This window comes from Camarhynchus parvulus, chromosome 2 (genome assembly GCF_901933205.1).
Source record: "Camarhynchus parvulus chromosome 2, STF_HiC, whole genome shotgun sequence".
Lineage (NCBI taxonomy): Eukaryota > Metazoa > Chordata > Aves > Passeriformes > Thraupidae > Camarhynchus > Camarhynchus parvulus.
This window is the reverse complement of record NC_044572.1, coordinates 2,537,966-2,555,827: the sequence shown is the minus strand read 5'-3', so window position 1 is coordinate 2,555,827 and position 17,862 is coordinate 2,537,966. Positions and strand designations below refer to the sequence as shown.

General features: G+C 43.1%; 1 protein-coding gene across 1 annotated transcript in view; it reads right to left on the bottom strand.

Moving 5' to 3' along the window:
- The window catches only part of OBSCN (obscurin, cytoskeletal calmodulin and titin-interacting RhoGEF), a 159,326-nt gene that overhangs the window by 90,674 nt on the left and 50,790 nt on the right, over positions 1-17,862 (bottom strand). Inside the window, 14 exon segments of the mRNA XM_030971157.1 lie at positions 1,542-1,814; positions 3,367-3,633; positions 4,360-4,626; positions 5,308-5,577; positions 6,430-6,696; positions 7,808-8,074; positions 10,133-10,399; positions 11,206-11,475; positions 12,062-12,328; positions 12,986-13,090; positions 13,814-13,975; positions 15,296-15,449; positions 16,430-16,542; positions 16,823-17,089. Coding sequence (XP_030827017.1) covers positions 1,542-1,814; positions 3,367-3,633; positions 4,360-4,626; positions 5,308-5,577; positions 6,430-6,696; positions 7,808-8,074; positions 10,133-10,399; positions 11,206-11,475; positions 12,062-12,328; positions 12,986-13,090; positions 13,814-13,975; positions 15,296-15,449; positions 16,430-16,542; positions 16,823-17,089 — 3,216 coding nt within the window.

The following is a 17,862-nucleotide window of genomic DNA, read 5'->3' as shown; positions in this document are numbered from 1 at the left end:
CCCAAAGCATTCTAGAATTCCATGATTCTCAGAGGCACTAAAGCTCCTCAGAGCTGGAGCCAGGTCAGATGAAGGATTCTCCTGTTTCACATTCTGCCACCTCTCTGGCAGCTCTTCCAGGTGACTTGATGAGAACATCTCAGTGCACACCTCAAGGTTCCTTCTCAGTGGAAAAGGAACCTAGTTTCATGTTTTTAATTCCAATTAATTACTCTGGGCTTGGTGTTAGGACCCAAATCACCCCAAAAGTTCTTACCCTTGACATTAATAACTGCACTAATTTTGGCTGCTCCAGCCTCACACTCACATCTGTCACTGTCTCTTTCTTCTGCCCTGTGAATGACAAGCTTGGCTTCAAACCCTGACTGCCTGATGTTACATTTGGAAGAATTCCTAAGGCTTTTCCTGTCTTTGCACCACTTCTCAGGGCTGTCTGATCTGGAGGTTTCACACTAAAGACTCACATCCTCTCCCTCAGTGACTTCAGCATCAACCAGCTCCTTCGTGGAGACACAGGGCTTCTCCAGATCCATATGAATAAAACATCTGACATGGTCCAGAAGAGGTGTGGATTCTCAGATCACAAGTGATCTGTGAGATTTGGATCCAGGATTGCTTGTATGGGTCAGGGTTAGTAATAAATAATAAATAATTTGGTGTTTGTGACTATAAAGCCCTCAGGAAGGCACCAGTGATGTCTAAAGTGCTGTTTAACTGTTAAATGATATCTGGGAGAAACTGAAAAGAAAATATTCCTGCTGAAGAACATCAATAATTACCCTTGTGCAAATAAAACCTTTCATTTTCCCTCAAGAAAAATAAATCCATTTGTGTTTCTGCAGCTTAGCAAAATTTGGGCAAATTTTCAACTTTTGTGGGAAAAAAAAAAGTTCTTCTAAATAAATATGGTTATTCTGAAAAAAAATGAGATTATGATCTGACACAGTGGAGACTGTGTGTTTAAAATCTCTGGGTCATGAGAAGTATTTATATTTCCAGTCAGGAAACATCTCTCCAATCCCACATTCTTGGGCTGTCTGCCATTCATTTCATTCATTTATCTTTGCTACCAAACACTGCAGTTTTACCTCAGTTTAACTCCTCCAGAGAAAACAATCCATTGTCAACAATGAATAGCAGAGAACACACACACAATGTCTCCTCTCAAACAATGAAAACTGAATTTAAAACTTACTGGTTGCCCTTCTTTTTTTTTCACTGAATTAATTGATTTCTCCTCATGAGTCATCACCTTATCAGCTTGAGGAAAACCAAACGGGGCATCCACTGTACCATCACAGCATTATACCATTCCCATCTAAATCCAATAAACACTCCAAGAGTTGTCCAGGATTACAAAGAGTTCATTCTCCAGCCATAACTTCATTATATAATTAATGTTATTCTTGAAAATGCACAGATATACAATGATGGTGCTAAATTTGTAGCACTTTTGCTCCTTTTTTTTTCCACCTACCCACATTAACCCCGCTTATTTCCACTCATCATTTCCTCTCCTGCAGTTGTGATGATGGATTTACCTTTAACAACCAAACTGGCAGATGTTTTCTTATCACCAGCTTCAAATGTAATGAGCCCCGAGTCCTTCAGTGAGAGCTTTCTCAGCGTCAGCAGGTGATATCCACCAGGCTGGGACTGGATCTCATTAAGTTCATTGGTATGGAGTGGGGTTTTATCCAAAAACCACTGCACTCTGCTATAGTCTACGGGAGAGATTCTGCACTTGAACATGGCAGATTCTCCTTCTAACACAGTGACATCCTCCAGGTCTTCTGTTATTAGCACTTTCTGGCCTGAAAGGAACATAAATACATCAATTACTGCAATCTTCAGTTTCTGGCGTGAAAATAGACGAGGGAAAGCTCCCAAGATTTCCCACCTGAGCATTTCAAGTGAGAAACATGTTCATGACAGAGAAGATTGAAACAGAATTCCCCCAATATTGACCACAAAACCCACTCACAGGAAGGTAATATATACAGGACACACGCCAAAATAGGCAAAGACATCTTTGAAGCACCAGAAAACATAAAGCACAACAAGTAGCCAGGACAATGCAAATCCAGGGCTGTAAATTTTCTCCTAATGAAAACCCTGGAAGGGTTGGAAAGATGAGTCTCTGACAGCATTACTTGGCTCTAAACATCAACAAGAAGTTATCTCTCCCTTGACAACCTGGCTGATTTTCTACAGCAAAAATAACTCCCTTTCTATGGGACAGGACCACTGATCCCACACCTTCTTTGAGTTCAGCCCAACCCCTAACACAGTGGGAAATGAAGAAAATGTCTGAGTGTGGATTTGGTTAAAAAACCCCAAAACATCTGCCCTGAAAACCTCCCTGTATAGACAGATCCATCCCTAACTAAAAATAAATATATAAATATAAACACACATACAAAGATAAACCTCACTATAAATATATTTAAAATAAGGTTAGCACTGTATACAAAAATATCTCTGATGCTCCTCCTACTTATAAAACCAGCACAGGGATGTTTTACTTTGATGTTTGTGACAGAGAAGTGTTTTCACCATTCAGAAAAGCTGCTGTGAAAAACCTCAGAGTGAATTCAGACAGCTCAGAGCCTGAGATTATGATGGGAATTAAACACATTTCTTTGCTTCTTGAGTATGCTGTAGCAGATGATCAGAGGAAGAATCTGACTTTACCCCATTGTGTTAAAAACTGCAATAATTAGCAAGTGGACACTGCCGCTCCATTTCCATCTGATTATTCTTGAATCATTTCCCCAGAGGGCAGGGTTAGGTGGGATATTGGGAAGGAATTGTTCCCTGTGAGGGTGGGGAGGCTCTGGGAGGCTGTAGCTGCCCCTGGATCCCTGGAAGTGTCCAAGGCCAGGTTGGACAGGCTTGGAGCAGCCTGGGATAGCTGAAGGTGGAACTGGATGATCTTTAAGGTCCCTTCCAACCCAACCCATTCCATTATTCCATGGACCATTTTGTTTTTCCACCAGTGGTTTTAGGAACCACTCCTGGGAAGAAGAATCAAGGAGTATGGAGAAAACCATGAAGGCAGGATAATTTTCTCTCATCCAACAGCAGGCACTGTGCATCACATCCATTTTATGTTCACACAGGAACACCAATCTCTCCCCTCACATGAGCCTTTAAATCACACCCAAAATAATCCAGGTGTAATTGCTTCAAACTGCTCTGCATGTCCATATTTTTGGACATTCCCATATTTTTGGCCACATGTTCCTGCCACCCTGAGAGAGAAGCAGAAATCAGCAGCTCTGTCGCCCTGCCGAGATACAGCTCTGCCTGTGCACGTTTCCCATGGCAGAAAAGGGATGTAAATCACATTCCTCTCATCCATACCTTGCACGGTTAGCTTGGCTCTGGACTGGGCATCCCCAATGTCACAGCTGTAAGTGTCACTGTCACTTTTCTCCAGGTTCTTTATGGTCAGCTGGAGGACTTGTCCTTTCTGTATCATCTCGTATTTCCTGCCAGCCCGGAGCTCAGCGATGCCTTTCCTCCAGACCACAGAGGATGCAGCTCTCTCACTCTGGCACACAAAAACTGCAGTTCCACTCTCATCCACTTTCAGGTCTGAGAGTTCTTTGACAAAATAATTAGGTTTTTCTGGAAGGAAAAAGAAATAATTTTTTAAAATGGCTGAGACAGATTTGTCACCCAAACTAGTCCTAAGCATCCAGAACCATCTTGGATGCTCTCTGCTCCAACTCATAGAATCATCAAAAAATAATCATAGAATCATTTAGGCTGAAAAAGACCTTAAGATCACCAAGTACAATTATTAACTTAATTAAACCACATTCCAAATAACCACATCTACACATCTTTTAAATCCCCCCTCAGTGGTGACTCTACCACTTCCCTGGGCATCCTCTTCTAATGCCTCACCATCCTTTCCATGAAGGCATTTCCTCTTACATCTAATCTAAAACTTGAGAGCATTTCCTCTTATCTCATCAGATGGAATGATTCTAAGATCACCAGGTGCCCCTCCTGTCACAGGACATAGCAGGTGAAATATCTCCAGGGAAGTTTAATGCCATGGCCCATGGACTGGTGAGGTCTCCTCTTGCAAACCACTTTCATCACTCATTATCAAAACAGAATAATTCAATTCGGCCAGTTTTGATTGGCTTGTTACAGAGCCCATAAGATTGTCCAGCATCCAAAAGGTGCTTTTTCATATCTAAGTTTTTAAAGCTTTTAATCAATGATTTCTTTTTTTACTAAAAATTGATCCTGCCCAGGGAGATGGAGGAAAAGAAATCTATGGTTGTAGATATTTACACCCAACCTCTGAACCTGCCAGCCCCTCTGCACCCTTCAGCTGACCTTGCACTGTGACCCTGGCTGTTGTTTTGGAGGTCTCAGTCTCACAGGTGTATTCCCCACCGTCCTTGACCGTGGAGTCTCGGATGATGAGAGTGGCCCGTGTCCCCTCTTGCTGCAGGTCGTACTTCTGGCTTTTCCTGATTGCTTTGCCGTCCTTGTACCACCTGATGGTCACATCAGCTTTGGACAGCTCACAGCTCAGGCTGATGTCCTGCCCTGCTGGGGATGTTTTATTCTCCAGCTGTTTTGTAACCTCAGTAGGTTTTTCTGCAGAGATCACAGAAAAAAAAAAAAGCATCTTTGAATGAAAATAATTTCTGTATATTTGGGTTTTTTTGCAATTCAAATAATAGAATCCCAGAATGGTTTGGATTGGAAGGGATCTCAAAGTCCATCCAGTGCCACCCCCTGCCATGTGCACGGACACTTTCCACTATCCCACACTGCTCCAAGCCCCATTCAACCTGGCCTTGGACACTTCCAGGGATCCAGGGGCAGCCACAGCTTCTCTGGGCAACCTGTGCAAGGTTGGAACAAGATAATGGAAGGTTCCTCCCAACCCCAACCATCCTGGGATTCCCTGATTCTATGGAAAAGGATTAACTGCAGATTATGAACCATGTCTGAAAATTACTAATTTCTTCTCTCCGCTGACCACCTGTGAGTCTTGGGTGATTATCTCTGATGCACACTCTGGGCTGCAATTATCTGTACACACTCCCTAGCGTAGTAAGCTCTCAAATATCTATTAAAAGCTTCAACATTTCACTTGGTTTTAAGGAAAAATCTCAGCTCTTCAAGGCTCACAGGGAAGGGAAAGGAGATCTTTTAAGGGAAAAACTCAGCTCTTCAAGGCTCACAGGGCAGGTTGGTGTTGACTCAGACCATAACAAGTGTTTTCTGGCAAACCTTATGAAAATACACCCAGGACTTTTCTGATCCCATTACCTTTCACAAGCAGGGAAGCCTTGGAGGTGAGACCACGGGCAGTGAAGATGACTTCCCCAGTGTCAGCAGGAATGACATTTTTGATACTCAGTGTGTATTTCCGACCTGCATTGGAGGCTTTAAACCTCCCCCCACTTTCCACTTTACTCCCGTTCAGGGTCCAGTTGAAGTCATCGATGCTTTCGTGGGACAAAATGCACTCAAAAGTGCAATCTTCTCCCTCCTGGACTTCAGTGTTCTTGAGCCTTTTGGTGATGCCAATGTTCAGCTCTGGAGAACAAAAATTGCATTAATACAAAGTTAAAAATTCTTTTGTGATAGACATGAGTAGAGTAATGGTGTTTTTAACTCATAAGAGAAGTTTATCTGCTAGATTGGCAGGACACCACTGTATTCCTTAGAGGTGGCTGGGACATGGGAAGGATTTTTCAGGCTCAGAATCATCTTAAAGTTGTACAAAAAGAGAAATGTGAATCTCCTGGCTGTGGTCAGGAAGGACTGAATGAAGAACAGCTCAGTGGGGAAGATTCAAGATTTAATGAGTTAAAGAGAAAAGCTGTAGAAAAGAAGTCTCTGGGACAATGGGTGAGGTTCTCCTCCATGCTGATAGAAGAAATGTTTGAGTTTTTGGACTTGTTACTCCTGGTGTTCAAACCAGGAAAACTCAAATTTTTTCTCATTAACATTATGAGTTTGGAAGCCATGAACAATTCTTTGTACTTCAGGCTGACAAGGATTAGAGGACAGGCTGAACAGCTGGGTTCCTCAACAAATATTGTCCTGCTTTTTGTTCCTACAATGGACTCTGAGTCAATAGCTCAAAATAGAAACAAGCTGCTTGGGTGAATTTTTTTGTTAGTTGGGATTTTTATTTTGAGACATTTTTGCTTTTTTGGGAGGATTTCTGCACGTTGGAACGTTAAGGAAGAAAATATTGTCACTACATTCCTGACATCTGATTTTCACTTAGAAACCCCAGATATACTTACACCAAAATTAACAGGAATTGCTCAGACATCACAATATTATGTGAGATTTGTTCAGGAACAAGTGAGAGCCCAGGAGACCAAGCCCACCTGTATTTTTAACACCCCTTGAGTGGCCACTGTCTACAACACTTACCCTGAACGCTGACCTTTGATTTGGCAACATCAGTGCCGATGTCACAGGTGTATAATCCTGCATCTGTCTTTTCCAGGTCATGGATAAGGAGGCACAGGGTCTTCCCAGACTGTATCTCCTCATACTTCTTGCTAGAAGCGATCTTCACACCATCCTTTTTCCAAACAGGTTTGACCTTCTCCTTGGAGACTTCACATTCCAGTTTGATCACTCCTCGCTCCTCACCGAAAACATCATCCAAGGATTTCATGAAGACAGCAGGTTTCTCTGAGGGTCAAGAGGCAAAACAGAGAACAACCAGGATGTTTGGGACACTTCCAGTTGCTATCAAATATTTAGAGACATTGATAAATCCTTGGCAATATTGCTGATACCAATGCAGAGCCTAAACCAGTATCACCCTCCAGCACACCCAATTCCTTCATCCTGCTCTCAATCCTTCATCCTGCTCTCAGTCTTTCATCCTGCTCTCAATCCCTTCATCCCAAGATTGTGTTGACATGAGGGGCTGCCCTCACCCAGGTGCAGCACCTCATACTGGCCTTGTTGAACCTCAAGAGGTTCATGTGGTCTCACTTCTTGAGCATGTCCATGTTCCTCCAGATGGCACCTCAACCCTCAGGCTTGTCACCTGCCCCACTCAGCTGGTAGTCACCTGCACACTCACTGAGGGTGCCCAAGAACATGCTAAACCACAAAAACTCAGTTGTGTGACTGAGCTTTGAGACATATGAAGAACAGCAGGAAGTTGTCTTCTCATGGTTGATTGAATCCTTCTTGAGAACTGATGTATTAAAAACCACAGAATTACAGAATATCCTGAGTTGGATGGGACCCACAAGGATCATCCGGTCCAACACCTGTCCCTGCACAGATACCCCAACAACCCCACACTGTCCCTGAGAACATTGTCAAGCGCTCATGGAGCTTTGGCAGCCTTGGGACCATGATAATGCCCTGAGGAGCCTTTCCAGTGCCCACTACCCTCTGTGGGAAGAACCTTTTCCTGATATCCAACCTCAACTTCCCATCACTCAGACCCAGCTGTTTCCTCAAGTCCTGTCACTGGCCACCAGAGTGAGGAGATCAGTACCTGCCCTTCCACTTCCCCTCACATGAAGATGTTGAAGCCCACAGCAAGGTGTCTCCAGCTGACCAAACCAAGCGACCTCAGCTGCTCCTCTCAAGGCTTCCCCTCCAGTCCATGGGCCATATTTAATAGCTCAACGTTCACCATCCTCATGGCCCATATTTAATACCTCAACATTTTTTTATCTATTAAGCAGGATCAGATCCTGCTTACCAAATCCCCATGGATTTGGTAAAAATGGCTCATTTGCACCTCTCATTTTCATTCAGGAGTGCGATCTGGACCCACCTATCACCTTCAGCCGCACGGTCTCTGACACCTTGTCCGACTTCATTGTCACCGTGCCAGCATCCTCAGGCTTCACCTGCTTCACGGTCAGCATGTAGCACTTGCCCACATTCTTGATGTCGTTGAAGTTGTTGGTGTAGAGGAGGGTGCCATTGAGGAACCACTCTACGTCCTCGTCATCGTGGGACAGCTCGCAGGAGAACACGGCAGAGCTGTCCTCCTCAACCTCCACGTCCTGCAGGTGCTTCAGGACCTCTACGTTGCGGGCTGAGGGAAACCAAGAGGGATCAGTTGTGGGTTTCTCTGGGTCTGGATTGAAGGCACTTGAGACAGTAGTTCATGTTCAGACTCAAGTGTTTATTATGTCTTATCAGTAAAACAGTCTCACTGCTGGGAGTTCATCTTTTCATTAGAAGGCACAAAATGGCCAACAATCTCTTGTTCCAAGATTCTTTTAAGACTAAACTATCCAATTAAGAGTTAACACCTGGGTTATTTTCCCTTTTAACCCAATAACTGATCCCACAGAGCTGCAATGGGGACTTTTCTGCCCAATTACAAAATGCCACCCAAACCCATGGAGAAGGAGGAAGAAGAAGCATGAAGAAGAAACCCAGGATGACACCCTGTGTCCTCCATCTTGCTTCCATCCACAACACACTAAAAATCCCAAAACCTCAATTTCTCACCCAGTGACACACCTACACTGCTCTCTATAATCTATTGCACACTTTTGTGGATTCCGGTCTATCTTGAAGTCTGGGAAACTTTCTCCATGAATGAGGGTCAGAGTCAGTGCTGCCCTGGGGGTCAGGACACCCTAGAGCAGACAGAGAAATATTCCCAGTGCCCTGGGTTTCCACACCACCATCACCATAAATCACTTGTTATCACAGTTTCATGGAGTTTATTAGATTATTTGTTCTGTTCTTCTGCACATCTTTGCTCACCATGTTTCACTTACTTGGTTCTGCATTTGCTTCAAAAGAAAAAAAAAAACTTTTAAAAAGACTAATTAAAATAATATAGAACTCTCGGTTCTCTTTTTATATATAAATCAGCTTGGAGGTTTTGTTTGTGTTTTATTTAAAAATAAGTAATTTTTTTTTAAATGATGTTACGGTGACCCTAAGCATCACACAAAGCTCCAATCCCTGTGTGCTTGTCACTGCACACACAAACACATTTCAACTAAATTGTCTCTCATTTCCAGGGAAATTGTAACACAGAGGATGAGATGAAGACAATGATTTTGGCCACAAAGGCAAAGTACAAAGAGCTTAAGCAACTTGCTCAGGTTTAGGGAAGAAGAGGATTTTGGTTCTTTTCTTTCCCAGTCCTTGGGCAGAGAATTCTCTTTGCAGCTTCTCTGCTCATGGAATGCTGTTTTCAAGGAGGAGATATCTCAGAAGAGGTTTGGGGCTATTACTTGATTTTCTTTTTTTTTAATATATATATTTGTTTGGCTAGAATGGAGTCACAGAATTATTTAGGTTGGAAAAGACCTCTCAGATTGAGTCCAACCATTCCCCCAGCACTGCCAAGGTCACCATGAAACCACATCCCCAAAACTTTTCAATACCTCCAGAGATGCTGACATCACCACTGCCCTGAGCATTTAATTTCAATGTCTGACAACACACTCAATGAAGAACCTCTGCAAAGCCAAACTGCTACCAAGAGCTGCTCCCTGGACTTTTGGAAATGATTCTGTAGCTCAGCTCTAAGTCTTTCTAGAAGTGACACAGTGAACATCTTTTCTTGCAGTGTCACCTGAGGGGAAGAACTGGCTAAAAACAGTTCCATGCCCAGATGGGGTAGATCATCACTATGAATAATTATTGTATTCAGATATATAATAGTATCTATAAAATATATTTGTAGCAGGTATACAAATGTATACAGATGTATAACAATACAAATGTATAACAATGGCAGATAGAGAAGCTGACTCAGGTGTCAGAAAATTAAAACCACAGCCAAGATCACCAGAACTGGAGGCCTGTAGCACTTTAACATAAAGGATATTTTTAGGTGAAAGCCCCAGAGGTCTAATTCCTTGTATGAAATGGACAATGATGTGCCTTGACAAATGCTAATTTGTGCCTTACCCAGATGCTGCCCTCCCACACGCATTAGCAACTTCCCAGAAAGAGATGGATTTCAGGATTGTGCAATCAGCAGTTTGCTTGTGACGCTGCATTTATATAAAATCAGAAGATAACTGTGGGAATCTACCTCTCCTCAGGAGGAGGAACCTTGAGCGAAACAGAGGATCATAAAGACCAGCAGCAGGCCAGCCCTGCTGCTCCAAACCTCTCCTACCTTCAACGCTCAGCGTGGCTTCGGTCTCGGCGATCCCAGCCCTGCACTTGTACACACCAGCATCCGCAGGCTTCACCTTCATGATCTTCAGCTCTGCTGAGTACTGGTCCCTCTTGATTTTGTACTTCTCCGAGGGCTCAATGAGCTCCTGGCCCTTGAACCACTTGACGTGCTTTGGGGAAGGCCTGAAGTCACAGGACAGGATGACCGAGTGTCTCTCCAGGACGGTCTTGTCCTCCAGCTTCCTGGTGATCTGGATGTGGTAATCTGCCAAGCACGGGTGGGGAAGAAGAATGGATCAATCTAAAGAAGAGGAAGGTTTTAATCTGTATTTCATGCCCATTAATTTCATATATGACTTTCTGTTTTGTGAACTGCTCAGGTCCTGCTACAAGTGTCTCTAACAGAGCTCAAGCGCTTTGAAGCTACAACAGCACAATGATCTATCAGGAAAGCTGATTTCTGTAGGATAATACTGTGTATTAACCACCAAATTCATGGTCCACTTCTGGCTCAGCGCTTGTTGAATTGCTCTCTAGTTGAGGTTTTCATTCAAGTAAGAGTAAATGAAAGACAAAACAAGGACTTCAGGATGTGATTGAAGAGATTTACCATGGTGACAGCAGAAGATAAAAAGCCTTGAGGCTTTGTCCTACATCAAGTCAATGACAAAATGAATTAAGTAAATGAGCTATCAAACTTGTCTAGCTCATAAACAGCACAAAATAAACTCTCCTGGCAAATTTCATCTGTTTTGTCCTCCTTGGTAAAGTCAAGAGAATAAAAATAAAACAGAAACCAGTTTTAGCTTGATGGATTTGAATACCAGGGACACCAAAGTCATTTAAATCAGATCCCTTCCTAAGACATTTCTGGCTCAATTGGTGCATCCAGCATTGCTCCCAACAACTTGCAGCTGGGAACCAAACAGATTTTTTATCTTGCAGGTACACAGGCATTTCCAAGAACCCAGCCCAGAATAGAGAATATTTATGACAAATTACTTTCCAGCTACTGTGAGATGGAAGATCTTGGTTCTGATTCACGTGATATAAATTTAAAAATCACACTACCTCTGACGAGCAGGTTCGCTGTGGATTTGGATTTGCCAATGGAGAACTGGATGGTGCCTGTCATATCAACACTTGTTTTGATTATTGTCAGCCTGTGGATGGTGCCTTCCTGCTGCATGATGATGTTTCTGCCAGCCTGCAAGGCTGCTCCCTTCAGGAACCACTTGGCAGGTTTCACAGATGGAATGGATGTCTCACATTCAAAATTGGCTTCTTCAGGCTCAGTCACGTCCTCATCACACAATTCTTTTACAATATTAATGGCTTGCTCTGGATGGAACAAGAGAGCAGGGATTCAGTAGCCATGAAAGCTTTTCCATTATCAGCCTGAACACTCAAGACATCTTTTCTGCACTTATGAACTCAAAAGGCCTTAAAACATCTTTTATTCTGTATGAAAGCAAACACATATTGCTGGTCACAAGCCAGAAAGGGAATCTGTATCTCTTGATTCCTAGTCCTAATTCTAAAGCCACCTTCCTATCCTGATATCAAACATGTAGTGCTATAAAATGGAAAAGAAAGTTCATTGGAGTGCAGATGTTGATAAAAGGAGCTGCAACATTTATCTGAAAAACCAACTTTATCCATTTGATAAGTGTCTCTGGAATGGGAATTCCCTCATTTTCCTTAGAAGAATATACCATATATTAATTTTTCAGCATGTTCCTGTGTGTAAAAGGATTGAATACCAATGGGCTTCAAAATAAATAACATGAATTAAAATTCATTTTTAAGCGGTATTTTGTTTCCAAAGTAAACAACGAGTCAGCCTATCCTTTCCAACATAACAACAAATGAATCAGCCCATCCTCCTCCAAGTGCATTCTAGGGGTGAAAAAAGGAGGTTTTCTACCTTCAACAAAGAAATTAGCACTGGTTTTGTCATCGAAGGCATCACAGGTGTACGTGTCCTCATCCTCGTAGTTGGCGTCGTTGATGACGAGTTTCCGATAGACGCCCTCGCTCACGATCTCGTATTTCACACCAGGGTGAATTTCCTTGTCCTTTTTGAACCACCTGACCTTGGCATTGGCCCGGGACACCTGGCACTCCAGGACCCCCCGGTGCTTCCACAGGGCGATCTTATCCCGCAAGGGCTTCACGATTTTCACAGGCAGCTCTAGGAGGGCGAAGGAAATGGAGCAATCAGTACAGTCTCCATTGCTCTCATTAACAATATTTCTTTTGTGTTCAGTATTTTGGATGGTGACAGGAATCCCTGCTAGGCTGAGCACTCAATTAACAACTTTAATTAGTATGAGTTAATTAAAGGGAAACTTTTGCTCTGTATTTTACCGCTGGAGCGGCTGAACTGCAGAAGTAACAGGTGGTTTTTCCTCAACACCTCACAGCAGTGCTATGGCAAAATCAGGGACTGATCTCCAGTTTCCTGAGCTCCTCAGCAGTGCATTAATTCAAACATCTTTTCTCTCCTATCACACTGTTCTAACTAAACACACCCAAAAATGCTGGGTTTTGTTACAACATACATCAGAAAGTGAAAATGCAAGAAAAAATCAAGCTACAATTTTTGTCCCTCAAATTTCTCACACAACTTTAAATGTCTAAAGGTGCATATCCAACCTCCTGAGAAAATTTAACTGGAATTAAGCCAAAATAAACTCCCAGCTGATATTTAGCAGGCAGCAAAGTAGGCAGGTTTTCTTTCTCTGAACACTGTAGGATTTTTTTTAACCTTCACGTGCAAAGTGAGGGAAGTGAATTGGTTTGTAATATGAGAGAGCAGAAGCAGTGCTGGCACAAACAGCAGAATTACCTTTTACAGTCAAGTGAGCACGAGATTCTGCCTTTTCTGCTACGAATTTGATCTCGGCCGCATCCTCGACCTGGACACGTGCGTACGTCAGGGAATAGGTCTTACCTGGGCACAGACACACAAACACAGCTCAGATATCCCAGAGCAAAACCCTATTTTCTAGTCTCCCATGCCAGTCCCTTCTCCAACTCATCCCCATTCTGTGGTGGTTCCAGTTGTGGGTTTCTCTGGGTCTGGACTGAAGGCACTGGAGATGTTATTTCATGTTCACACTCAGGTGTTTATTATTTCTTATCAGTAAAACAGTCTCACTGCTGGGAGTTCAGCAGCTTTTCATCAGAAGGCACAAAATGGCCAACAATCTCTTGTTCCAAGGGCTTTTCAGACTAAACTATCCAATTAAGAACTGACACCTGGATTATTTTCCCTTTTAACCCAATAACTGATCCCACAGAGCTGCAATGGGGACTTTCCTGCCCAATTACAAAATGCCACCCAAATCCATGGAGAAGGAGGAAGAAGCAGCATGAAGAAGAAACCCAGGATGACACCCTGTGCCCTCCATCTTGCTTCCATCCACAACACACTAAAAATCCCAAAACCTCAATTTCTCACCCAGTGGCACACCTGCACTGCTCTCTATAATCTATTTCACACTTTTGTGGATTCCAGTCTATCTTGAAGTCTGGGAAACTTTCTCCATGGATGAGGGTCAAAGTCAGTGCTGCCCTGGGGGTCAGGGCACCCCAGAGCAGACAGAGAAATATTCCCTGTGCCCTGGTTTTCCACACCATTCCAGACCAAAATCCCCTTTTTTTTTCCTCTTACCATCTTGTCGCATTTTGATGTTGTTGGAAGTCTTCAGTTTGTTGTCATTTTTGTACCACTGGGTTTCCACCTCGTCGTGTGAGATCTCACAGATGAAAGATGCACTTTCGTATTCATTCACTTCCACATCTTCCAGTGGTTTTACAATCTTGACATCTCGGGCTGTGAAGTCATAAAGACAAATAATTACTTAGGGGCTTCTCCACAAGTGAGTATGGTGTGTTTACTTTCTGTGTAATTACATGGGAAAAAAGGGGATTGTGTTTATTCTAAACCAGCCTTTCTTCCTGGGTAGTTTCTCTCTTCAACACAGTGAATACTTTTTATGGCTGAATCTTACTGTAAGAGGATTTTATGGATGCTGGAACTTCGCGCAGGTATTAATGAAAGAAATACGCATATTAATGAAAGCAAATTCGCCAAGAAAAACTAAACACAAGTCTACAATCCTAGGTCATTATAAACTTGCCTTATTCATGCTTCTCTGCATGCTCTCCTCTGTTTTACATAGGAGATATCTTTTTTCAGAGCCTCTTGAACTGAGTATAATCCTCTTTACCTCTGCACCTTGGCAGTCCTTTTGTCACAACTGATCTATTTATCTGTGCTACTGCACCCTTTCTCTTTGAAAGAGAAGGCCTTGATACACCTTGGATCAGCCTCAGGAGCAGAGCTGAAATAGCTGAAATGCAAACAACAACCCATCCCAACCCCAAAACCAGGGAGAAAAGGGGGAATCCGTGGGGCAGATTTTCATGAAGATACTACAGAACCCAAGCGGCCACATGAGGACAGCATCTAGTAAGCAATGAGAAAGATGCTCTGTCTTTCACTAAGAAAGAGCTGATCTGTTTTTCAGATGCCCCTTTAGAAAATAGCATCTGCCAGGGCACAGCAGGGCTGTCTGTTGAGTAACTTGTCTTTTCTCAGAGCTTATCCTCAGGTGCTTCAGAGCCTGGTGACAAAACACACCTGGTGCTTCATTGATTGCTCAGCGCAACACTCAGAAAAACTGCCTCCAGCAGAAAGGAGAGGTGCAGGCAGAAATAACCACCCTTTCCTAAGCATTTACCACCTAAAAGTGAGAGCACTTCTTGAGCTCATACCCAAAGCTTGTCCAGTCCCTGTTCAGGCAAAGTCCCCCTGTGACAATGGTGCCACCAAACCACATCAGCACCAGCCACTGAATCCCCGCTTCAGGCCAGGCTGTCCAATATTTCCTGATGCGCCAATCCAGAAACACCACTCAGATTCCAGAGAAGAGAAATCACTTATGAGAAGTGGAAAACTGAGTTAGGACCTCTTCCAAAAATACTGCAAGGATAGAGCAAGCACAGGACAGCTTTGCCTGCATTTTCTCACCAGGAAAAGCACCTTAACCAAAATGAGCAATTGTGAAAAATAAACAGTCCACAAAGAATTTCTTTCTGTGTGGCCAAAAATGCTGCAGTAAATGTATTTTCCTACTTCAGCCAAACATACCATGAACCTTTAGAGTAGCTGATGTCTTGTCTTCAGCTGCTTGACATGTATAGGTTCCCTGGTCTTCATATTCACACTTGTAAATAATGAGGCTTCTCTTATTTCCTTGGGAGACAATCCCAATGTTTTTACTTTGTCGGATCTCCTTCCCATCCTAGAAGGGGAAAAAACCAAAGCAGATCACTCTCAACTCCTGTAGATCTGCAGTAAGCAAAACAGACATTCAGATCTGTGCTAATTTCATCCTTCTCATTGGACTGAATGGAAAACTGTGTTTAAAGGAACATGTGTTGAATATCCATCACAGGGCAAATGTTTCAGGGAGCTGGAATAGCTGAAGAACACACAGAAATTTTGGATGATCTCCAACACCTTTTATGAAGGCTTAAAACACCATGCAGGGTTGGCAGTGAGTCCCTTCAGACATAAATGGTTTTAAATTAAAAAAGGGTCAAATTTAGACAGGAAATAAGGAATAAGCTTTTCACAGTGAGGGTGGCCAAACACTGGCACGGGTAGCCCAGAGAGGTGGTGGATGCCCCATCCCTGGAAACATTCAGAAGCAGGCTGAACAGGGTTCTGAGCAACCTGATCTGGTTGTAGATGTCCCTGCTCATGGCAGGAGGTTGGAAATGAGATGACCCTTCCAGCCCAAATTCCTCCTTGAAGAACTGCTGCTACCCCAAATCATGGAAAGTATCAGCTGAGCCCCAAGGGTGGCTGATGAAATGCCAGAGCTGATCCCCAAAATGACTGTGTAGGGAAAAGGAACTGGATTGTCCCCGACAAAGGAAATTGAGGCTTCCCTTTATATCCCATTTCCCAAAAAGGCTGTAAATCCAGGGTGAATACTGCTTGGTGTGGAGTGAAGCACAAGACTGCAAATCTGTAACAGCAATGCTCACATTCCATGCAAGAATAGAAAAGTTTAACTTTCAATCCAATTTATAAATACAGTAAATAAAACTCAGAGTGATTAATTGGGAGAGTAAATGAACATAAGGACAAGAGAGCAATGCTAAGAGCTTTACTGCAAAGGGTCAGGCTCTTATTCCCTGGAAGTAGAATTACAGGCTCCCATTCCCTTCCAGAGAAGTCAGAAATGAAAATATCACAATCCATTAAGTGCTGTACCTTGAACCACTTCACATTGGCATTGGGTTTGGACAGCTCACACTCGAATGTGGCCTTGAGCTTCTGAGTTACACTGACGTCTGCCAGAGGTGTGCTGATCCTCACAGGCAATTCTGGGAAAGAAAGACAAATGGGGAATGGGGTCACACATGCACTGATGGATAGGTTTTCATGATAAATAAAATTTGTATTGGTTTGGGCACTTAATCATTCCCTCCCACTTTATCATTGCTTTGTTGACAGTGATGCCACAATGACCCTGTTGGCATCAGAAAGAAACATTACTGTGCTTCACATCCCTTGCAGTGACCAGGAAATTTTGTTGCCCTCCAGGTCAGGAGAAGACAATTGCATCCACCCCAAGCAGGGCTGGAGTCTCCTGTACCCATGTACCTTTCACAGTGAGCTTCCCTGATGAGTTAATGCCCTCTGCTTTGAAGGAGATGAGTCCTGCATCTTCCAGAGCCACTGAGGAGAGAGTCAGGGAGTGTTTCTTGCCCAGGACACCAAAGCTGACGTTGGGTGAAGGTTTCAGACGAACACCATCCTTCTGCCAGGTCCCCTCCACGTCCTCGTGGGACACCTCCACCTCAAAGGTGACAGTCCCTTTCTCAGTCACCTCCAGGGGCTGGAGGCCTTTCACCAGCTTGATCTGCCTCACTGGAAAACAACATGGAAATGTTGGAGGTCTCACACCTGTGTGAAATAGCCTGAGGACCTTCAAAATGGATTAATTCCCCATTGCTCATGCACCTGCCAATTAGGTGGTATTTGCCAATTAAACAACCACTTCTACAGGAAATAAAACCTGTCCATGACCACAAAGCTAATATATCTGCTATTTTTTAAATGGATGCTTTCATGAGACAAACAGGTCAACCAAATATGACAGAACACACCGCTGGCTCCTTTTCTATTGAGGTCTATCAGATTTTAGTAAAAGAAAGACAAATAAGTCCATGGTAATAATGTGCAGTTCTTCAATTAAGATAAAACAAGGATGGGAGGAAAAAGCTATAGTAAAAGGAAAAAAAAATCCATGACTGGTGCAAAAAGTGCTGACACCTTATAGGTTGGTGGCCAAAGCATCCATGGTTTGGGTGGATATTATCTATTCCTGTGACAAGGCATCCATGCCCTATCATCCAGTAAAATGGATTTAGTGTTTAAATTTGTATCACCACTAAAAGTTATTAAGTTGCCAATTTAAAAAAAACCAAAAAACATGATGAAGGCTCCAAGACCTCTCCAGACAACCTATTCAGTCATCTGACCACAAAAAAGCTTTTTTAAATATAACCTAAATTTTTCCACTGCACCTGAAGTCCATTATTTCCTGGCATCATGGAGATTGTTCCCTTCCACTTTGTAAGACATCAAACACCCAAAAGACTGTTTTCAAGTCCTTCCTCACCTATTATTTAGAACCAGCC